Consider the following 24,660-nt stretch of genomic DNA (forward strand, 5'->3'; position numbering starts at 1 on the left):
AGCTGATATTGACTGACCAGTAATGTCATTCTTTATTGAATTTTTTCCACATAGGGGAGGAAGCATGATGCCGGCATGCTTACAGACTCAGGACTGCCCATATATACGTTTTCCACTGGAGGGGACCCTCTCTGTTTGTATGGAGATTCTGCCTACCCTTAAGGGTTCACCTGCAAACACCCTTCTGTATAGTTGCACCAAATTCTCTCATGGAAGAATATCACAGCTCAATGAGTAGTGACAGGATCTCAGTAGAGTGGATTTTTGGTGTTATAAGTACCGGTAACTACTTTAAGTTTGTAGATTTAAAAAAAATCTGAAGATGGCCCTAAGCCCAATAGGTAAGATGTATATAGTCTCAGCTTTACTGTGTAATGCTTAAACTTGTCTTTATGGCTATACTAATAGCCAGTTTTTTTACCAGATTTCTCCTTCTCTGCAAGGTCAACATTTAGGTTCTTGGTCTAGCCATGCAAAAAGGTGTAGTAAAGGTGTAGCAAGTTAAAGGAAGCAAAAAAACTATGTATGTAAACAAGAGTAAAATTTGAAGCTTCTTGTTTATTATATAGGGTATAAACAATAAACCTCTGCAAATCTGGTGAGTGATTTTTGATAAGTAGCACTAATTATGGTGAAAAAAATTAGAGTGTATTCAACATTGGTAAGGAACAGTACCAACTAAATTGTTCAAACTAGTGCTGATCAACCAGTGGGGACAAAAGATGCTGTACGTACTAATTTTGTACTATTTAAATTCATTTCAATTTCATGCAGTTATACTGAATCAACTATTGTATTGTGACATGCTTTGGTCTACTTTTGTTTGGATCTCTCTAAAGTCATTGAGACTGGGTGGATGATTCATGGTTTATTTTAAAAAAACAACATCTGAAAAAAGAATACAACGATTTTGTCATGAAAAAGAGCAGTCATTGAATGTTTTAAAAACTGAACATGATTTTCATAAACTCATCCACTGGACTGGTCAGTTTTTGTACATGCAGTCAACTAACTTTACTCAACATAAAAAACAACAAACTACCAACGGATGGATGGTAACAATTCAAAAATAAACGGCCAGTTTTTATCTTACTTTTTTTTTTTTCATTTGTTGCACTACTGTCTCCATAAGTTTCATGGTGTTTGCTTGTATTTTTTGCATTAACAACATGAAATCTTGGTGTTGACGTTCACATAGGTTTTGCTTTCCTCATTAATTTCTAGCTGTTTTCGTTTTAACTCGAGATATGGCTCATTTTTGCCCTGTAGGTATTCAACTGCTTCAAAGCATTTTGACCTTCTTTTTCTGGGTTTTTCTTCACCACTTTCTTCTGAATCCGATCGGCTCCGTTTTAGAGTTTCTCCTGGGCTTTCCATTGCTTTTTGACGCATACCAGCGGCAGTAGCCTTTCCTTTCTCAACTTTTCTTTCATGCTCTTCATCTTTATCCTTACACTCCTGCTCTTTCTTTTTAGCAATATGTTTCTCTTAAAGAGTCAAAATTAATCTTCCCTCGTTCTTTGGGTAACTGTGAAGGCTGGATTCACTAAATCATTGAAATGATATAACTCGTTCTACATGTACTGCAAAAATGCTTCATTACATAAAACAACAGCCGTAGGTCTTAATATATGTTGTTCGCTTAAATATGAGGCATAAATTATTCGGCAAAATCTGAGAGCCCATCAGAAGATGACACAACAATGAAAATATCCGCCCTTACAGACATATATAAACTGGCGTGCGCAAACAGCATAGTCACACTTTAAAGATAGCTTGGCAAGAGATCATGAGTCAAAGTCGGTCGCGTTAGCATCGAAAGTACATATAAAGTTTTAGATATGCCTGGAAAGTCAGGATCCTCAGAAAACTTGGGCAAAGACAAAGGATATGACAAATCTGATAGTGGCAAGAGGAGTTGGTCTACTAAGTCTCGACAGTACAGCGTATTACTTCGGTTTCGCTTTCGAAAAACTTACTTTTATTTTTTGGCTTTTTCAGGCTGCACAATCTTGTGACAAGAACGGGAAGCTTGACTCAGTTTAGATGCTACTGCCGCACACAATAGCTTCCTTTGGTGCCTTCTCCTGATATTTCAGGTAACACTTAATATATGCTACAACAAAGAAACCAAGTGAATTAAGGGTACGAGTTTCTAAAGTAACTGTGGTGCTGCGTCAGTGGGAGAGTATAACAGGGTCATTTAGTGTTATATAAGGAGTTGATAAGGTAAATTGGCCACCGTAAAGAGTTAAAAGGGTGACGTTTCGAGCGTTAGCCCTTCGTCAGAGCGATAGAAGAAAAGCTCTTCGTCAAAGCTCTTCGTCAGAAAGATGTAAGAAACTAGGCGACAACGGCCACCAGAAAAAATGTCCAACAGCAGAAAAATCCAAACAGAAATGTCCGAACGTTGAGTCGAAAAACGGGAAAAACAACCAAATGTAAATAAAGACTCTGTTTCATAACTGCGTTATTTCGGCATTTGCCCTCGGAACGCTAATTTCTTTTGCATCTGTGTTTCAGAATATGTGAAAGACGGTGGCGACGAATGTGTACTGTTGTAAAAGGTAAGTTTTTTACCCTCTTCTAAAATTGACATAAAATCGCTCTTAAACTCTTGTTTACACCCTTCTTGTAACTTGCCTATCAAACTAAATACATTTTAACTCACTTGAAAGAACTGTTAGCAAACTAGACAATTTCTTAGAGTTGATCTTCAGTTGGAAAAACCCGAGTTGTTACAACTCTTCATGCACAATGTAAAAATAAACATTTGCACGCAATTGTCTTGCAATGGACGAAGACTTCAGAAATAATTTTAGCTATTATCGTTTCCTAGCTACACGATTTGTCACATGAAGGTCTGTAGTACCAAACCTTACATAATATTAATCTGCTTGTCTTGCCTTTCAGACCCCAAAGATCACGCTTTTTGGAAGAGGAGTACTGAAGCCCCTCTTTACAAGGACTGATGTGTTTCTCTCTTTTAAAGGTCTGGAGTTATTTACAGTTTAGACACGTTCCGCAACCACAACCACAGAATGTTTTACTTGTATTGGAAAGATGACTTAGGTTACTAATCTTTTTATGTTTGAAAAAGTTTTCGGTTTAGGGGTACAGTTTGGCTGGCTGGTTTTCAGATGAGCTTGTTAATTCGGTTAATTTGATCAATTCACGTTAAGGATTTTTTCAATTCATGTTAACTTTTTACACTTCTCGGCTTGGTGCTGTTTATTTGACATGAGTTTGATGAGAAAGCGATGTTACATTTAAGTTATAAATTCGCAAGCGAATGGCACATATCAGGAACGGATGTAAAAGACCTTACAGGGATACCTCAATAAGCATCACAAAGAAACACTGACTTGAGCTGTGTGACATTTATCTACGGGAAAATTTTGGGCAATTAAAAAAAAGAACTGAATGACCCTTAAATTCCCAAGGCATTCTCAATGATGGTATAAAATGCCAAATGTTTCAACGAGGGTTCTTCGCGTCAAAATCATTAATCACATTTTGAAAATTTGAACATGGGCAAATAAAAACTTGAATGATGACTTGATTGAAATCAACCGATAAGGCAGTAATCGAGTAATTAGGTTAACCTAAATGGATAATTTCAACTAAACGACTGTGGAAATTATCGCGCGCTGCACATGAGCCTGGAAATAGTCTGAAGTAAAGATGAATTGACATCTCTCCAACTATTGAGCGCGCTTTCATGATGAATGCATATTTGCATACATGTCTGCTGCGTCAATCTACCAACTTTAATAACTTCCTGCGTCCAAAGGTCGCCAGAAACGGAAAGTAGAAAGTATTCACTCTTCCAGCTTCATAGCAAACTGCGCAAGTATTTGGCCAATACATCATAGCAAGAAAAGCGGTCGTTTTTTCAGAATACGCCTATGATAGGCTAATGTTACGGGAAAATTTATTGATTTTCCCGTGTGTGTTATTCGGAACATATTTATTCGTAAACTTTCACATTTAACCATTTCAAGTCCTTTTATTTTAATAAATCAAAAAATGCATAAAAACCACAGTAGCTTTTGAATAGATTTTTATTGATTACTCGCTTTTACTATGCACCTGTTTGTCGGCACTTTTGTCATTTATTACATGGTTTTTTTTAGGTAAATATAAGTGTTAATGGTCTTTCTGGAAACATTGGTTTTCACGGTAGATAGCAGCTGAGTTTATACTCGTAACTTTAATTTCTTTTCATGCGATGGTTTCCAAACCAATCTTGCATAGATAAGCAGAAACTTTTAATTGCTTTTCCGTTTTTATTTCCTAAGCTGCGCTGCTGCAATTAAGATAGGTATTGTTTTCTATATCAGAGCTGTGGATTCGCACCTAAGTTTCCTACGTTAATGGCCTCGAGTTTATTGCATCCGTCTTTTTAATTTTGAGATTCTTTCGGTCGTAGAAACAGATGGAATATTTAAGTAGTTTTCGTTTAACTTCAAAGAGACTTTTTTCCGCTCCTTTGTGTCCTTATTCAAATATTGCGATTTGGATAACAATAGCACTTCACACCAGTTACTTCTTAAGCAAGTACCTTGTACAGCTTTGATGATTACAAACTAGAGTATGCTAGAGGTCATGTCGCTTGTTGGCCTGACCTAGAATAAAAGTATTGTGGCACCAAAGATTGTCTTATCCTTGACGTCCGTATAAGCTCGCTCGAAGTAGATCTCCGTGTACCAGGAAATCGTGACGAGTTTCCGTTCTCGCTGCCAAGTCGTCTCTACAGAGTTATTTCCCCCAGTTGTTATTGTGCCGTCCGCGAAGATTCAGTTTTCCAGTTTGGGCGCGAAAACCTATCGTCACACTAAGGTACATTTTTGCAGCGACGCCACTCTTCAAGAAAGATAGGCTCATAGCGGCGGAAGAAAATAGTGCACATCGTGTAAGGTGAAAGAAAGAAAGGTGAAATAATGAAAGGTAAAAGAAAAAAGGGCCGCGTGACTAGATCGTTCTTCCAGAAAGATCTCAAGAGAGTTTACGCAAACTAATCTCTCACCATCATGTAGCAGATCAAGTCGTAGAAGCAGATCGAAAGATTAAAGAAAGAAGTATTGGTGTTGTCACGAGGAGTAACAAAGAAAAATCCGAGTCTTCGCGAAGAATCGAATCTCAGCCCTTTCAATTCCGCGTCACAACAGAGCCTTATCCTCTGGGCCGTAGAGAACCCTCTCGAAGGAGAGGCCATTAAATGATCGAAAGTCTAAGTAAAAAGGGTGAAAAAATAATCCGACTAAAGAAGTCAAGTATATGCACAATCCAGACGAATATCAATTTGTTTGTGTATTGTGTATGTTTTCTTTTCTGAGGAGCTGTTACGCTAGTAAACATTTCACTTCTGCGTAATTCTATTCACATGAAAGTAATCAAGCAAAATAAATTCGAAATATCTTCATCAATAACAATCTTTGAGCTCGACAACTTGGAGGCATCAAAGATTCGTTTAGACGCCTTTTATCATTAAAACTTAACCACTGACTCCTCGCAGTGATATGCAGTTCTCAATCTACTATGTTGTTGGTTGCGCTCTTGTCACAAGAAATAAAACACGCCTAACGTCGACACAGTAAATCTACAGAACTCCAGCATAAAAGAGCAGTTATTACGACGCGTCATCAATGGTGTTTCCATAGTGATATTAATTGGCGTGGCGCAGTTTGCAATACTCCTATTGATTAAATCATATGACGCGGTATTTAATATATGGCACGCGCATGCAAGTCTTCTTTTCTTCATCGGCCTTGACCTTTGTCTAAGCGCGCTCCTTAACTTTGCGTAAAAAAACAACAACAAACAAAAAAAAAAACGCTTGCATGCGCGGAGAACTTCAGTCTCGTACAAAAACAAACAAACAGAAAACTGGCATTACAAAATTCCGTAGAAAATTTGCCTTTTCCATTGTAGAAAAACAAGACGCGTTCACATCTCACTCTGAAGCGGAATTTTTCTGAGTACCGGTAAAAATTTGATTCTAAATAATTCCGAAGCATTAGGGAACATCCTTGATCCACTCCTTTCAGTGCACAAACTACGACTACCATTTCAACTGGAGCACACGATTGACTCGACCTACTGTTTCTCGCGCGAAGCTCAAAGTTGCTAGAAAGAGTATAATTTCGATTCTATTTGGTAGACACTTGTTGAAATAGTACTTTGCAATTCGCTCATCAATGAAACATGCCATAGTTTTGTCACAATTCATTCAATTTTTTTTAACCAATTCCTGTTTAAAGCCTTCTCTTAATGGTTGAAATTTGTCCAGTATTCTCTCCCTAAATATCACGGTTTTATCTATATTTTTCTCAGTCCCTTCCCTCTTTCCCTTTCATCTCCTTTTCTCTCAAGCATTCCAACAGAGCAGAGATATAGGCTATCAAGTCCTTAATTTTGGCTTTCCTCTACAGAAACAAGAATTCATGGGCTCTCTTATTGTGTTGGTAAGCTAGACCCTTATTTTAAAAGCAATTACATTTTTGTTCCAGGAATCATGCATAGTGACTGGTTAAGGGAAAGAATGTGATGTTGACTTTCTAAGTCCTAAGTCATTGCACAGATCCAAAATTCATTACATCCTGTTCCAAAATTATAACATACACAAACCAAATCACAATTGATTCAAACAGCCTTTGACATTTTTTGTTGGCCACTGCCTTATACAATAGACATCATATTTATATAAATGATTAATTTATTAACTTAAAATTTAGAAAGATTAATAGAGAGTAAGCTTTGCACCTTCCTTTGTCACATTTCATGAGTATTTGATGTAGTAAACAGTTGAAAATCCAGTAATATGAACACTGCCTATTTCATCTAATTATTCAAACATCTTATGCTTGAGCTATCATGTCTACCCTTACTCAGAAACTTTTTAACTTTGTGAAAACAATGTTCAGTTTGTAAACTCTTGCTGTTGGCCAAGGAAACAACTGAATTTTGGTCTAAATTTAATAGAACATGGAAAATTACTCCCAGCTTTTACTGAAATACTTTCAGAGAACCTATGTATTACTCTGACAAAAAAAACCTGTGTTTACCATGAGTCCTTTAGAGTTTATCAGAATCAGCAAAAATGTTGTCACCCTTAAGTTTGGGTGGCTTTTGGAGCTAATAAAAATACTATTCATTACAATTTCCTTGGAGGGGAAGGGAGGGGTGGGTTGTTTTTTAAATAGCACTTGAATACTAAGCTCATCTTATATTTCATATGTAGATAACTTTCATATTTATTTTTCCACAAAAGCAAAACTGCTTGCCTAAAAAATTACTGCTACAGTGGAAAAAACTTTGATTCCCATCAGTCTTAAAATACAGTGCAGCAGTTGAGATATAGCACTAAACTGTTCCCAAAATAGACAGAAACATTAAACAGATCATTACATCGAAAAATGTTTGGATTTTCATAGCTTCTTCAATGTAAATTTGCTGCAAAGGCATTAGCTTTCATTGAGCAATCAGTCATGCTAAATTACTCACAAATTCAGCAAAAAAAAGTATTTTAAGCAATAATACATGAAGCAGGAAAGGTACAAAAAACAACCATATCAAATATTTTCTAACTACTCTGTCTTAAATTTGACTCATTTTAGCACCATGGTCACATACTTGACCCTTTTACTCCCAAGATCTCATTGGTAATTCTCCTTACTTTCTACTATATAATTCCTATGTAGTTAATTAGGAGAATTTGGTATTGGATCAACTGTGCTAATCCCCAATTGATATTTTCATTTATTCTCATCACTTGTCTGCTGATATTGTATTCAGATACTGTGATGAGAAATTATGTCTTGGTCACTCATGGGAGTGAAAGAGTTAAATCATTGGTAAATGAAAGAGCTGAAGTGAACTTCAAATCATGACACACCTTTCAAAACAACTTACAGGTAATTTATTCAAAATAACAGTACTTGCAAGGTACTCACTTTTTGCTATTGCAGCAGTCTTTATTTTCATAATATGGATGTCAATCACTTGTATAACTTTGATGAAGAGAGCGTTGATTTAACTGTAAACCAAAAAAGGTCTGAAGTTGTATCCCTTTAAAAAAATTAAAGATTACCATAGTTCTGAAGTGATTAACATGTAAGTTCTCCCTGTAATATCTAAACATTATCCAGCAAACAGGTCATAAGAATACTTAAACTTATCAGGTAGAAGACATTATCTCAATCTAACACCAAATTCTTGTAACTCATTTACAAGGAAATGTGCAGTAGCTAGAGGGGAGAATTGACAATCAGATCATGGGAGTTAAAGGGTAAACTGTGAGGTTGTTTAGAGTATTCATCATCAATTGTCCCTGATCTTGTTTTCCACCAGAGACAACCACCCTGCAGCTACAAGTATTTTTTATATAAATGGTTTGAACCCGGGAGTTGATCATATGTTCTGATCATCCTTGTGAAAGAGGAACCAAAAAGAACTGTTTGCAGTAGAAGTGACCAGTGCTTCAACAGCTTGAGCAGAAATCTTAATCAAGATAGAGACAACTTGAAGTCAACACCTGACTCTGCTGTTGACTTTTGCCCAAGTTGTTAAAATACTGTTTTACCATTGACAGCATTCCTTTGGAGAATGCTCTCAACTAACTGATCAAGGATTATGAAATCAATCTTTTAGTTATCTTTCCCAAACATTTCCCAAGTACTCTTTAATTTAACCCTTTGACCCCTGAGAGTGACTAACATCTAAATTCTCCTTATGATATCACTCCTAATTCAAACATTAAGGTCACAAGAATACAAGAAATGAACGCCAACTGAGATGCTTTTGATTGTGAAACATTTTCTCCCTGCTAGCACCTCAGGAAATGTATAAAGAACAGTGTGGAGAATATGCATATTGATGTCAGGGGTGGAAAGGGCTAATAATGACATATGAAAGAACTAAAGAACTTCATGAGAGCTGACATCACCTTTATACTCCAAATTAAGCTCAAGAACATGCCAATTAAGTCAAATTATCAGGAGCTATCAAAACTAAAAATGTTTAGGATTAAATGCTTTAACAATAAACTGCACTCGATCTGCAGTCCCGTGCATTGTATTTTGTTTACAGTTTCCTATAGTTTGCATTCAGTTAGTTAACGTTTGGTTTACCAACGGTTCTCCTTTCGTGATTTAAGCAGCATCCGGTTGTTAGTGAGGTCTGCAGTTGACTTCTGCAGATTGCATGCTTCTCACCCCGGAAATGGAAAACTTCACTGCCAATGCCGTGATCGCGATTTCTTTGTAGAATACCTCACCTCGTTCTTTATAAATTCACATACTACGCCAGCAATGTTTAAACTAAATCACACTTTTGTAACGCTACTACTGAGAGCGTAAAAAGCAGTGTATTTATGTTATGAGATTAAGACACCAAAACTAAAGGGGATACTCTAAAAAACACAGGCATCCGTACAAAGGTCTATACATTGTAAAATGACCAATAATAAACCTGCGAAAAGCCATGAAGCCACGGTATACATTGCCAATTTTATGTGGTTAAAAATCTCTTGACCCTATCTAATCGTAATCAATTAAATTAAATACTCCACAGTGGGTAAGTCACAATAATTATTCACGGTCGTGTTTGTTCAAATCAAAATAATGTGCGCTGTAAATTTTGCGTATCGCTCGACGATCGTAAAGGCAGCATATTCATAGGGAGAATTTCCACGAGTAGTTTTTTAAATATTTTTGAGGCTGGAGGTTAAACCTTTCAGTAAGAAAACTAAGAGAAAATTGCACTTTAGCTCAAGAGGTTGTAATTGTCTTGTTCAGCAGAAAAATAAACTCACCTTTCCAGCATGACGGATCATTCGGTCAACTTTGGCCGCCATGTTGGATTCTCTGTATCCGCTGTTCGACCAGTGCGCATCGGTCAGCATTAGATTCCATCCACCAAAACCACCTTGGTCGAGAGGGACTGAGATGGAATGATGGACAACTCATGACTTGTTGTACTAAATGAAAATTACGAAGCTACGACAACATGCCGACTTATCCCGATGACCTAAGTGTATCATGTGTTTGGGAAATTGCGTCAAAACTTTTTACTCAAGAAATGGTAAGTATTAATTAATTGTTCGATTGTAGTATTATAAAACATTTTGCGTAATTTTATGCAGATATTTCACGTATTTAAAAGGTGCCCAGATGTTACGTAGTTTTGGTGGATGTCATTAGGGAACATCCACCAAAACTTTGACCAAAACCATCAACAATATATTTTTTAATTTTATCTATGGCCACTGTTAGATGTTCAGGGAGGCAAAAGATTTATACCACTAATTAGCAGTTAGTGCTCTGGCTAATTATTTTTTATGGTGCACAATTGCTGACCGACCAAACGTTCATAATGATTATCATAACTCTTAACACATAGAATAAAGTGTTTTGGTGGATGTTTCTCTCCATCCACCAAAACCACCATAGCAATTTCTGCAACTTCCTTACAGAAGACTGGTGTGACCTGCTATTTGGAGTACATAACCACAATCTATTTCTTTGTATGTAGAGATATTTTGCAAAGTTCTTGAGTCAGCACCTTTTATTATTGAAACCATAATCATAACATGGTGCACAATATAGAATACAAAAGGTTCTGGTGTGGTAATCATGTAATCTTGAAACAGGAGAGTTTTTAACTGACTTAAACTGATTTAAACAGACATTTGCAACAAAATTCCAGGTTCAGAAATTTCTTCCACTATTTCCGCTAAAATCATAACCTTTAAGTGCAACAAATCAGCACATTAGTAATTGTTATCAGGGGTCTGAAAATCCTATAAATCTTTTACATTTATTTCAAGTAACCTTTAATTTCACATGAATGAATAAGTATACGCTCAAGATGCAGAATGTCTTACATTTTACAAACTATTTCCCTTTTTATGGATAGACAGTGAAAGGCCTTTGCCACATTGGTGAATCAAACCATTGTATACCATGCATTTTGTGATAATTGTTTGTTTTTGCTCACAATATCCAGAAAAATGGATGGGATAAATTTAAATAGCAAATTCTATTAATGGTTAAAATTAAATAACATTGGAAGATCAAATTAACTTTGTACTGTTTAAAATTCAGTTTTGGTTTCTTGCTTATTCCAGCCTCTAAATATTCAAAAGCATTCATTGTCATTTTTGTGTTCTTCTGTGTACATAACTTGAAAAATAAACACAGAGAAAGGAAACAACAAAGGATTAAACTTGAAGCTAAAGCAAAGTTTAAGTTGAGCCATAGTTGATCCAAATACTGAGCACTTTGTATTGCAACCCATTTAGCAGTAAAGTTTATCTATATGTCTGCCAGCTTGTCACAAGTCTTACCCCTCTCCTTCAAAAGTCTCTATAAATAAATTTTTCTTTGTGGTCCCTAATTGATGATAAGTATATTACAGCTCCTCAATTTTCCTCTCTCAAGACAAGGTACTCTAAATTTAACAAAGTTAAATGGACTTGATAAAACTCAAACTATAACTCAGCTGGCTGCTACTTGCAACCTTAATTTCTAGATATCAGTATACAATAATCAATATGTTATAAATAAGAACCCTAATGCTTAATTTTGCAGTGATCACCTTCCTCCTTTTCATTTGCAGACCAGACTGGAACCTCTATAGGTGTGTTTGCTTGTTTTGAGTGGGGATGGAAGAAAAGGAGTCATGCCGCACATCTGATTTATTAAATTGCATTTGTTCTGTTTATACATGAGTAGAACTACCTTGTTCTCTGAAAAAAATAAAATTTCTCGCATTTTTATCTGTGCCAGTTGCAGTCAAACTTCCTTGTGTCTTGGACAAGAAATCTTATTTTCTTGAAAACAAAATCTTTGTTTCCGGCCTTCTGTAATAGGTAAATATAACAGTGTAAGATGAGTGACAGTGTATTTCTCAAGATATTTTTTGGAATGTAACAAAACGGAAGTGTCATAGTGTGATAAGGAGCAAACATATGATTGCTTGATAGAAAGCAAAAAATGCAGAATTGCATATATTTTCTCCTTTGTCAGCAGCATATGTTAGTGAAAAGTTCTTATAATTGTTAACTTCTAAACCATCTTCAATTTAGCTAAGATTGAACTGTTATCTCGTTTGTCATAAAAGTATTCTGCGATCAATGTCATATGACCCATTCATGTATTTGACCTTTCGAATTAGCAAGCCATAGTTGACAGAAACACAAAGGTTGAGGATAAAAAGAAATTATTATATACAGTACTTCTTCTGCATCTTTTCGTTTCCTTTTCTCTCCAGCTGTTCTATCTATGCCGTGCTGGCAATTAAACACTTTCCTTCCCAAAATTAGGAAAGGCACACCAGTAAAAAACGAATTTTTGCTCCTTAAATATCTCATGCATCTTCCCCCAGTATTTTGTGGCTTCTGTCCGAGGAAGGAGGTGTAAGCATTAAATTAACTCGAATGATTCCACAATTGTGGTATCATCCAAGCCATGCCAGAGGACTTGAACTAGAGAAACTAGTGAGAATGCACAATAGCGATAGCAAAGCTTTGTAATGCTAAAGAGCTATATCAATATATATATGTGTTCCCGAAACCTTTGACAGCTTTAAAGAAAGAAAACTTCGTCGTCAATCCTGTTTCAAATTCCGCAATAAGTTTATGCGCCTCATCAACAGAATTTACGTATCCTTAATTATCTGCATGTCTACCATCAATGGTTCGCGACTTAAAATTCTCGCTATGCTGTTTCTGTTTGTTCCTCAAGAATCATGGGATTTACAGCTTTTGATGTTCGGCTACATCACTTGCGGATTTCCGAGAATCTTCGGTTATGTTTTGCAAGTCATTAAATATTCCATCTCAGTCCCTCTCGACCGAGGTGGTTTTGGTGGATGGAATCTAATGCTGACCATGCGCATCAAGGACCAAAAATAGTAACAATCCCTCACAACAGTAGTGAATGGCCTGCTTTTGTTGTTTTTCTTTCTCTTATCTCTTAAAATCAATTTTGCTCAGAAAGTGAATATCAAATGAAATTATATGAGAGCAAGCACTTTGTTATAACGGTTCCAATGAACGAATACTTTTCTCGCTCGCTCTTGCTTCCTGAGGCCTATTTACACCTCGTCAGAAAAAAGGCAGCTAATTAGTGATCATATAAAAGGAACTCTTGTACAGCGTTTAGATCACCCCTGATGAAGGTACTAGACAGGAGTGTCGAAACGTTGGGCCTATAAATTATAAGCTCTTCGGTTACTTTCATTAAATCTGTAAACCAGAGTAGCATCAAACCATGTCTGATTGTCCACCTGGTTGCCTTGTTAAATTTAATATATTTTAGCTTAGCACTAATTTGAAACACAGAACACAAACGGTGTAGCGTTGCGTGAAATGGCTCAATGTAATGTCGAATGGTACCGCAGTGTACACGCATACGGTGTAGCGTGGCGTGAAATGGCTCACCAAAATATCGAATTGCACAGCATACAAACAAACAGTGTAGCGTTGCGTGAAATGGCTCAGCGTAATGTCGAATAGCACAGCATACATACAAACAGTGTAGCGTTGCATGAAATGGCTTAGCGTAATGTCGAATGGTACAGCGAATGGTACAGCGTACGCACAAACGGTGTAGCGTTGCGTGAAATGGCTTAGCGTAATATCGAATAGCACAGCGTACAAACAAACACTATAGCATTGCGTGAAATGGCTCAGTGTAATTTCGAATAGTACAGCGTACACACAAATGGTGTAGTGTTACGTCGAATTGCTTGCAGGATATCAGACGCTCTAGCTGAAAATTAAATTGCTTAGCATTACATGAAATATTTCGATGTTGTGGCGAATCGTCGAGCTTGTTTGTGGTATGACGAGAAGGCTATCTCGCCGAAACCACCAAAAGTACAAACCGCAAAATGGAACAGCGATCTGCTGGGGGGGAGGGGGGGGGGCATGACGTCATCGAATTTAAAGATTGGTGCGAAACTATCACATGGTGTTGTCGCTGTGTTGAAGAGTCTTCACTTCGCCTTGCCGTAAAACAGAGTCAGCTCGTAACTTTTCGGTTAGCTTAAATGTTTTATAGCATTATGTAGTATTATGACGTGCACTAAATTTCGATTGTCGAGCTCTCTTTTCTTTTCTGACTCGCGCTCACTTTTCAATAAGACTTTAACTTCAACGGCTCTTTGAACATTGCAGGAGTACGTGAGAAGTTGGATTTTGTTTGAGCCTTTGTGTGCAGAGTTGGACACCACGGTAAGAAAACTGATATCCTTGATCTGTTTTGACATTTCCCTAATAAAGTGATATCGGAATGCTTTAATTGGTGGACCGGTATGTATGCGTGCTAAACCAACTCGGAAAAATATTGCTTTGGCAAACACTATTTTTAGAACTCACAAAAATGCATGCGGAAAAAACTTTTAACTGTTTCCGGTCCAGACATGTAATTGACGTTTGATCGAGAAAGAAGAGGACAAACTTACCGAAAAGTTACGAATTGGCTCTGCTTTACGACAAGGCGAAGTGAAGACTCTTCAACACAGCGACTACACCATGTGATAGTTTCGCGCCAATTTTTACATTCGATGACGTCATGCCCCCTTGCTGTCTAAACTAAGGCTTTATTGTTCAAAAACAAGTAACTTGTGAAATCGCTGGATGTTTCATAAAGTCAACGATATCATCACAGCAAACTGGTCAAAATACCTCGGTAATTCTACTGAAGATGGATGAGCCATAATTATTTCACTTCTTTGAGTACTTCTCCAAATATAAATTGGTTAATTATATCCATCTTGATCCTTACCTTTACGAACATTTAAAATCCTTTACGCAGTCTTTACGCTTTCTCTGCTATTACGCATCTTTACGGAACGCGGAACTTGTCCGTAAAGAAGAGGCTTCATATTTACGTTTCTTTATTTGCGATTTCATGTTGTGCATCTTCAAAGACTACCATTCCGAGACTGGATAGCGCTGACAATGAATTACACCCCCCTTTCTTGTCATAATAACATCTTAGTTTGAAGCTGAGATTATTCATTTTTTTTCTACTGTTCTTAACATTTTCTTAAAGTTGTGTGGTAAAGTATTTCAATAAATTTATTCGGACGTGAGTAAATTGTCCTGTTAGACCACGGTTTTACATTTCCTTTTCCTTTATTAATTTATACTTCTCACGCACACACAAAAGAGAAAAATAAAGACATTCCTAACTGACTCTCAGTCTGAGTATAATCTTAGTATGTTCTTGAAATTTTGATTAATCTCAGTCTGAACGTTCTCATAAAAGAAGATTTCATTTAGAAGGAGTGTAAGTCGTTTGTAAGCAAAACAAATGACGCTAGTCTTTAGCGGTCAGTGATTTATCTGGTGCGTGTATCGTTGCTTCGAACATCCTGAGCCTGAAGTTCATTTATAGATGTACTTGGTACATATTGGCCAATATTGCTTAAATTCAAATCCAACCTGAAAAACTGCTTAGCTTCATTTATAAACCTCTTGTAAATTTCATTCATTCCGGCCACTCCGGAGGAAGGACTTATCGGAGATAGGAGCTCACTTAATGTCACTTCGGTAAGCTTTTTGCAGATAGGTTCGTTGATGCCATTTGTTTTATAGGGCTATCAAGAAGGTATGTTTATTCCATTTTGATCTGAAACACACACATATATATATAAGATAGGAAAATGTACCACATCAAGGGTAAAATTATCCACAACACCGATTATTGTTAAAATTTTGGTTGGTCAGAGTGAAACCCAGCACACAAATTACTCTTTCACCTAAAGGGGGCCCTTAGCAGTCAGTACGGCAACACCAAGGCCAAAGTCGACTAAAACTTCAATTTATTGTTTTCTTAATGATTCCACGAATGATCGGATGTGTTCACTGTCTTTAACAGCGCCAGACTCAAACTTAGGTGCAGTATATTTGAGCAGCTTTCGGTTCCACGTAAAACGCGTGGATAATGCAGTCAGATTCCCCGTTCTCAGATCAGGCCAGTTTTGGTGATTTCACATCCTCAGTCATTCTCAGTGCCGTCCATTTTCATGAGTGGGGGTGGATAATACATTTGACTTTTCAAAGGGGGGGAGGGGCTTAGGTGCAGTATATCTAAGCAGCTTATTCAAGGAACTTGCATTTATGCTTGTGTATACTAGATGTTCAGGCAAGTACATATCTGAAGTAATGATTAAAGGCATATGTACTATACTGCACATGTGCAACTAAAACATGTCTTGAGAGAGAAGAGAACATTGATATTAATAATTATTGTTCCTCAACAAATCGTAATTTATCTGACTTACTTCAAAGATGGTCTAGGATCTGGAAGAAAGTGGATCATTTCCCGCATTTTTTCAAAGAGTACTTATGTGCTGAAACAAAGGAAATAAAAAGGAAAGCTTTTGCCACAATCGTGACCAAATGAACAAAAAATTTTATTCTTGACAAATTATTTGTTTCTGCTAAAAATATCTGAAATAAAGTACTTTGTATAATAGTTATCGAGGATTTGGATGACAATTAAACTTCTACAGATAATTTTGAGTAAAACTTTTGGCCAGGGTAACTTTTGAGTAAAACTTTTAGCCAAGGTAACTTTTGAGTAAAACTTTTAGCCAACGTAACTTTTGAGTAAAACTTTTGGCCAACGTAACTCTTGTTAACCCTTTTAGTCCCAGAAGTGATTAATATCTAACCTCTCCCTGCAATATCCATACATTATCCAGCAAACAGGTAATGAGAATACTCAAACTTATCAAGTTTGTTTGCTGTTTATTTCAAGAAACTCTAAACAGCATTCCTACCCTCGCAGTATGCAGGATATTTGTCATCATGGACCAAGTTTACAGCCTTGCCTATCACTAGTCTCCTACAACTCAGCAGTAAAGCATGCGACACACTAATGCGATGGTCGTAGGTTTGAATCCTATTGAGAGCACTTGGAGTTCTTTTTCTCCGAGGATGCCTGTCTCATTCACTGAATAACGTCCTCTTTCATCTTCCTTCTTTTTCAAGATTTAACTTTTGTATTCTCCCAACAGCTTTGAAAAGTAACTTATAGATGAAAATGTCCACATTTTCTGAATAATTCAAGACATTGTACAAATCTTTCTTTTAGTTAAAACAGTTGATGAATACTTTGGGAATTAAACATAAGTAACCTGCACCTGTACCTAAACCTGTACCTTTTGGTTCAAATTTGTTTTGATATTCCACTTTATGGCCCCCATCGATCTTTCCTATTGTTTTCTGAAATTGAAAAACAGACTTATCCCAAAATTGTTGCCTGTTTATGAAAATTCTTACAACTCAAGAGTTCATTACATTAAGGAAAAAATCGAGTAATGGATCGATAATGATCAGCGCGAGTGACTAAAAACTACCTTTGTGTATTTTTGGTGACTTGATCAACTAAGGCAAACAAAAGAAGAGTGAAATAGATTAAACAAGATAAAAGCGATGGAAATATTCCTTACAGCGTACCCTTTTTAGTACTCCTTCAGCGTACTCCTTCTACTCCCTACAGCGTACTCCTCACAGCGTACTTCCTTCAAAGTGGCTCCAGTTGGGAACACAAAGTCAGAACTTCAATAGCAACATTGTCTGGAGAAAACTGAACCTTCCAGAGTGGCTCATAAAGGCGGACCTCAACTGCAGGATGCAAGGTGAATTTGCTTGTCTGGTTATTACTTACAACAGGGCGAGGACTTTGTAGACTTCGTAATAGAAGGACAACACGTACAAACCTTTGAATGAAGGGTTCTAGGCAAGAGGTGCACACAATGGCGCAGGAAGAAGGGCTCGCTCTAAATTAATTTTTCGAATTTAAATCCTTTACGATGTTGAATTATCTGCGCATGAAATCTGCATAGAATCTTCCTGCAGAGGACGCCATGACAGCTGTTCAGATAGTTACAAGATATAGGATTCACCAATCATCGCACATAAGGTATTCTTTCGATGCGCCACTTACCAATATTAGTTAGGAGGGGGGGGGGGTTCTGCTTCATTGCCCTCTGGCTGGAAATACACGGCGTTTTTTGAGATTTTTTCCATTATTTAATTCGGTAACCTCTTCCAGAATGTAAGTAGGATCAGAGGCAAAAATGATGTGCCATACATCTGCAAGATTTCAAGTAATTTACCTCCTTTGAACAAGCACGTGTTCAAAGGGATTAATTGCACAAAACACCTTCTAAAACCAGGCACGAGGAGTTTCGTGTTTCATTTCGCGTGAGTTTTACTTTCAGCGTTCACCAGAGATTGTGCACTGTTTCGTTTTTCTTTCCAATGGGTCGTCAAAGTAGGTGTTCAGGTTGCAAAGAGTTAAAGTATGCTTATGACTTCGGTCGTCCTGGAAAGTACTGTACCGGTCCAAGTCGAAGTGATAACGAACAGGCCGACCTTGCTGAGGTTGAAGAGCTAACGAATATTGAGAGTACTGCTCCTACCGACGACATGGAGCTGTCGCTTCTTCTCATCCGTTGTTGCACTCTTTGGCCGAATCGGTGAAGCTTTTGTCCTCTGAAATGAAGGTTCTTCGACAGGAAACCAACGAGTTGCGGACGTTCGTTCGTGCTCCCGCTTCCAAACAACCAGCATCTGTCATACCGTCTCGTGTGACTCTGCCCGAGCTGCGCGCCATGACGGATTTGGCGACAGTGGATCGGCGTGTGGAGCAACTTAACCTTCTTCCATCCGATGATAGTGGCACTGATGATGAGGGCGACAATTTAAAACAATCAGCAGTTGAATCATCACCTCCCTCACATCCTGGTAAGTTAAAATCGGGCCGAAATGCGAAAGCAACTAGTGATGTTTTGTATCCCCAAAGATGGCCTCACAGTTTTCTTTGTCTTACCCGAGCGTAACGCGAGGTCAAATACGAGGAGTTGATGTTAGCCGAGTTCGTTGCTGGATATGTGCAAATTTTGTGTAAAGATATCAGTCCTTTGGAGCGGACGGCGCGTGAAAAGCATCTGGTTTCGTCAGTGTATTTCGCGCAGCAATACGAATGGTCAGCTGTCCTTAATTTTCACAGTTCTGTCTCGCTAGAAGTCGAGCGTGGCCCTGTTTTGGAGAGCAGAACGCTTTATGGGAACCCCTTGCAGGGAAAATCGCCGACTTCGTCTTCTCCGGCGCCTGTTTTATTTTGTCGTGATTACCAGCGAGAACAACGTTAAAGATCACTTCGGTTTCATCCGTGGAGAGCGCAAGTGGTTGAGACATATCTGTGCATCGTGCTGGACACGTCTTCGAAAGCAAGAGCCGCATAGGGAGAATTCCTCTGATTGCCCACTTAACGCCCTGGCTGCTAAAGGTTCGCCAGTACCGTCAAAAAAACTAGACTATTTTTCGCCTCACAGCCTTCACAATACCGAAGCTGGGGGCGTTCCCGATGTTGATCTTGGTTGTGGTTCTGGTGCACCTGCTCGAGATTTTTTTATTGCAAGACTTTTCTCCTACGACACGTTCAAAATCTAGACTTTTGTTTTCCTGTCCTAATTTTTTTTAGTCAAGACAATGGGTTTCTCGAGATTTCTCCTTCAAGACCGTCAGTTTTTGATAATGCAACACCTCCTGCCTCCAGTTGCTTCGTCAATGCTCATCGCGTTGTCCTTTCTTCTGAACAGTTTAATGATACTGGTCTTCGTCTTCCCGTTCCTTCTCGTCTGAATATTCCAGTGTGGCGTGCCTTGCTCCAAGGCTATGAGGACCGTGTCATTTGTGACTTTTTGGAATTTGGTTGGCCACTTGGTTACACTTACCAGACTCTTCCTGTGTTTGACCTTCGTACCCATCGCGGTGAGTTGACTTTTCCTTCCACCTTTCGAGAATATATCAGCAGCGAAATTTCCCTCGGTCGCGTGGCGGGACCTTTCGCTGACCCACCTTTTCATGACGGTTTCGTTGTTTCTCCTCTCAACACGGTGGCCAAGCGTGACTCTAACGAACGAAGAGTGATCGTCGATTTGAGCTGACCGTGTGGTTCCTCAGTTAATGATGGTATTCCTTCTGGTTACTTTCTTGGAGAGCTTCTGGAATTGAACTATCCTACTATTGATGCCACTGTCTCGGCGATTGCTTCACTCAGTCGGGGTTGCGTGCTATACAAGCGCGATCTACGGAAAGCGTACCGCCAATTGCCCATTGATCCCCACGATTATCATTTACTTGGTTATACCTGGAACAGTCAGTTTTACTTTGACACAGTTTTAACTATGGGCCTTCGTTCGGCCGCGATTGCGTGTCAACGCTCCATTTCCGAAGTTACTTTGATTCTTAATCAGCGCGGACTTACAATATTCAATTATCTCGATGACCTTACTGGTGCTTCCCCACCGACTTTGGCAACCTCTCATTTCCACGAGCTTGGAGAGTTGCTGCATCATCTTGGCTTGGAAGAAGCTGCTGCTAAATCTTGTCCTCCTTCTCCAGTAATGACCTGTTTGGCCGTCGAGCTCAATACTCTGGACTTCACCTTATCTGTTGATTCGGATCGTTTAGCCGAAATTGAGAGCTTGTTCCACACATGGTTACACAAGCGTACCACAACAAAATCATCTCTCCAGTCCCTTGTAGGCAAGTTGGTCTTCGTATCTAAGTGCGTGCGGCAAAGTAGAGTTTTCATTGCGCGGATGCTTCGTTTGTTACGAAAAGTTACATTTAATCATCACCATATTAATATCAATTCGGAATTTCGTAGACATTCAATGGTGGTGCAAATTTTTGCGTGCATATCATGGTGTGTCCACGATTACCTCAAATAACTGGTCATCTCCTGGAGAGGTGTTTACCACTGACGCTTGTCTTACGGGTTGTAGCGGCATTTGTGCGCGTTATTATTTTCATGCGGAGTTCCCAGAGTTCATCTCAATCCAGCGTCTTGACATTAATTATTTAGAACTTTTGACCATTGTTGTTCCTCTTAAGTTGTGGGGCCATCTTTGGCGCGGCTTTCGTTTAACTGTTCGGCGTGACAATGAACTCGGCCCGAGTACACATTCCTTAAGAGCTGGTGGTGCTTCTGCTGCAGCTAATGCTGGTGTTCCATACAGGCAATTTCAGAGACGTGGACGTTGGAAATCAGTGTCCACCAAAGATGGCAATGTCGACGACAGTTTGATTTCACGTTTGGCAATGTCAAAAAGGATAGATATTTAATTGTGTAATGTTTACTTTTAACATCGTATTTTCCCTTTCTTTTTCTCAATCAGAATGCGTACACAAGAGGAATGACTGATTCATCCTAAATAGAAGGTCCCCAAAAGAGTTCTTTAATCCCGCGATCCCGACTTAAATTTTTTTCTTAATCCCCTAAACCCGACTGTTTATACCGGCCAATCCCGATCCCGATCATAGACTTTTGTTTAATTCCGTTCCCTCAACTTAAAAGGGCCTTTTCGGTGGGTGATGATTTTTTCATACAGCATTGATCCGTTGGAGTCTTTGCTCGCCGTAAGGCGTAAATTTATCTTTTTTACCTATCGATATCGTTCATTTTAGAAGTTTTCAAAGTTTTGCACGAATAACGTTCGCTAGTCACGGTAATCACTTCCTTCCGTTAAACTTCGGTCTCGGAAAAACATAATAGTAAAGACAGGTCAGCATCAAAGAAACGAATAACAATTTTAATAAGTGCATAAAACAAAAAAGGTGACGGCAATCACATTGCTTCCATGGAATAAAGAAAAAATCAATTGAACACAATTCTGCTGTTGAAGCGAATACTTTTTCCCAAGCAGGAAAAATCTTCCGCGGAGGAAATGAGTTTCTCGCTTCAAAGATAGAGGAACCATCATCTCATGCGGTCTCGTTGTCCAGAAATGATTCATAATATTCTTCATCACTGCTGGGGAATTGTACTCTAATATCTCATTTCTTCTTCGTCTGTTTTTTTTTCTTTTTTTTTTTTGCTGTTCCTTAAAGTCAGAGATTTCGAAGCTGACCGGTTCACACAGCTGAATTTCTCCCTGATCGAGGTACGACGGGAGAGTTCCAGCTTTTGCCATCTGACGCACTGCTACACCAAATGTTTGCGTTCAGTCCCTCATCTTCTGTATGTTCTGTGGTGCTATTGGTACAGGTGATAACATTTGAATACCGGTAAGGCAGGATCGTGGTACAATTGGGTACAGGATACCAAGACTTTGGATTTGTAAGATAATAGGCCACCCACTGGGTTTAAGCCTTCTTTGGCTGCCTTTCCAAAGTTTCTTGCGTAATTTAACACCGTGCAAAGTGGATCTTTGTTTGTACAAGCGAGTGAATATTCTCTACGTGTATTGTCATACGACTCATCAGGTTAAACACGTTTGTGGGAGGAATTGAGACACAATCCCATGAAGCAGTTGCGTGGCTAGGCTTTTTCGGACTTTCACGTAGATCAGTTTCTTCATAAATTCTCGTCAACGGACTTCCCGGTTCTTGGAGCGTTGAAGTGATTGACTCCCTTATCCCGCCTCTTAAGATTACCGATTCCCTTGTCTCGTTCATAATAAAAATCCCGCATCTCGCTCCCTTCTTGCTGTAAATTCCCGGATCCCGGCCTTCAAATAAGCCCAACTCCGGATCCCTATAGGGGATCCTCTAAATAAACTTTTTTCATTGAATATCTCGTGTGAGTGAAGTCAGAATTCAAAATGAGAGGGAACCGGAAATATTTCTACACAAGTAAGCTGCAACTACGGGTTTGTCATTTAAATTCCAAATCTTTTCAAAGGTAAAAATTTACGGACATGTTTTCTCGATTTTCATATAGTCTTTTCGTATTTTTAAATTAAAAGGCTTCACTAGATTCTGGGCAGTTTGTAAAACAATTAGTCCCATATCTCGGATTAGTAGTCGGATTGGTAGTCCTTTCCATTCTAAATTTTCCCAAACATCCCTGAACCCATCAGAACCTCCGTCCAAAATCTCACTAGCCAATCAGTTCTCGTGTTAGTTCCAGCCTTGTTGTGAAGAACTTTGTTCCTTCTTCGTCGTTTACTTGTGGCGAGGAAAGGACATTTCTAAAATGATTTTCCTTTTGAAATTTATTTTTGCATGGATCTTACGGCAAAGTTTCCGCACAGCCCCATACTTCATTATGCATACAGTCCTTTGTTAGAAGAAAACCAGAGCGCAAACAATAGATTACCTTTGGGACCATTCGCTTTGTTTTCAAGAAGTTGAATTTTTTTTAAGTCTTTATTCAAACCTTCAAAAAATCGCCGTTTTTTAATTAAAAATTGCGCTTAATCGAGCGCTGATTTAAAATATGTAACAGTCGAATAAAAAAATTACTATGCTTTATGAAATCTATAAATCAAAACAGCTGAAGTGCTCACCCCTGGCAAGTTACGGGTTAATGAAGGATCTTCTGCCACATTGAATTGGAACTTCAGTCAATATCTAGGCAACTTGAAACCACAATACACTGACAAACTAGGAGAACGTTTTTTAAACCCCACATAAGTGAAATGAATTAAAAAAACATCAGACTAGGTGAAGAATGCCCTCTTGTATATGAGTGTACTGATAGGGTTAAACCCCTTACAGTAGCTATTGAAGACAAGTCACGCAGATGTATCTTTGTGTAGATGCTGTTTTTTAAATAGAGAATAATACATGGGCACACGTAGATATGGAATTTCTCTTTGAGTGCTTAACTCGATTGCTCACGAGTTAGCGCAGCAAATGAGTGAGATGTCGAATTGAACACAAGAAGAAAAATTCCACATCTACAAGCATTTATGTATTATTTTGTTTATTATATAAACATAATTGCGTGAGAAGAAAAGCTGACTTCATTAATGAATGAAAATATATGAATCGACAATCCCCGAATAACAATCGTAGAGTGCGTTGGCACTAACTCATTAGATGGAAAGATGCATTGAATCATGATTACAAAACAACGATGGTTGTAATTTTCAATTTACAAAATTCTCATTTATTAACTTTGTCCTTACCAACAGAAGAAGTCTTTCTAGTGAACGGCCAAGAGAAATGCTAACACCAAAGCCACTGAATATGTAACTTTCAGTTTCGGTAACTCTCCCTTCTAAGAAAGTTCGAACCTCACAGTCCGTCAGCAATACGGATTTCTCAGTGTTTTAGCCGCCACAATTCGAGAAAGCTCCAACAAACAACTTGTATTGAGAATCATGAAGGCTTTGTTGTTCATTCATCCACTTGACTGAGTGGCGCTAAAGGCAAGTGATATATCAGCAGCTGATTGGCTATATCAACACGTGAAAAAATGCGATATTACGATTACGGCTTTTCTCAGGGCCGGAAATCTCTGCATAACACCACAGTTTATGTGATAATATTATTTTTTATTTTCCAATTTGATGTACAGATCTACCAAAGATGGTTGATTTTCATATATGTATATGGTTGGTGTATAACAAAGTGTAACTCTTAATTGTGAAGCAGAAGGGAACCCTCCACTTACTTACACTTGGACTCCATGTAATGACCCAGAACAAGTTTGTGACAAGAATACTCTTCAAATTTCACAACTCCTTAAGGATACCAGCCATACTTGCAGAGTGGCCAATGTATATGGAGATGATTCAAAAACAGCCAATGTTTGTAAGCCACATGTACATTGTAATCATGCATCTAACAGCAGTATCTTCATACATGTACCAACATGACATTTTGATTTGGTTCTCAGA

General features: G+C 38.2%; 1 protein-coding gene, 1 long non-coding RNA gene and 1 pseudogene across 2 annotated transcripts in view; 2 read left to right on the forward strand and 1 right to left on the reverse strand.

Annotated features, from left to right (window-relative positions):
- Nucleotides 1–9,868, reverse strand: part of LOC136281668 (uncharacterized) — a 23,212-nt gene extending 13,344 nt beyond the window's left edge. The window contains exons 1-2 of the long non-coding RNA XR_010717888.1: nucleotides 9,815–9,868; nucleotides 7,956–8,038 (exon numbers count right to left, since the gene is read on the reverse strand). This is a non-coding gene — a long non-coding RNA (uncharacterized lncRNA). The remainder of the gene's footprint in view (nucleotides 1–7,955; nucleotides 8,039–9,814) is intronic.
- An 8,654-nt stretch (nucleotides 9,869–18,522) lies between these two features.
- Nucleotides 18,523–21,157, forward strand: LOC136281858 (uncharacterized; annotated as a pseudogene).
- Nucleotides 21,158–22,635: 1,478 nt separating this feature from the next.
- Nucleotides 22,636–24,660, forward strand: part of LOC131795384 (proto-oncogene tyrosine-protein kinase receptor Ret-like) — an 85,519-nt gene continuing 83,494 nt past the window's right edge. Inside the window, exons 1-2 of the mRNA XM_066168898.1 lie at nucleotides 22,636–22,715; nucleotides 24,393–24,570. Of these exons, the coding sequence (XP_066024995.1) occupies nucleotides 22,636–22,715; nucleotides 24,393–24,570 (258 nt within the window). The remainder of the gene's footprint in view (nucleotides 22,716–24,392; nucleotides 24,571–24,660) is intronic.

Source organism: Pocillopora verrucosa, chromosome 6 (genome assembly GCF_036669915.1).
Source record: "Pocillopora verrucosa isolate sample1 chromosome 6, ASM3666991v2, whole genome shotgun sequence".
Taxonomy (NCBI): Eukaryota; Metazoa; Cnidaria; class Anthozoa; order Scleractinia; family Pocilloporidae; genus Pocillopora; species Pocillopora verrucosa.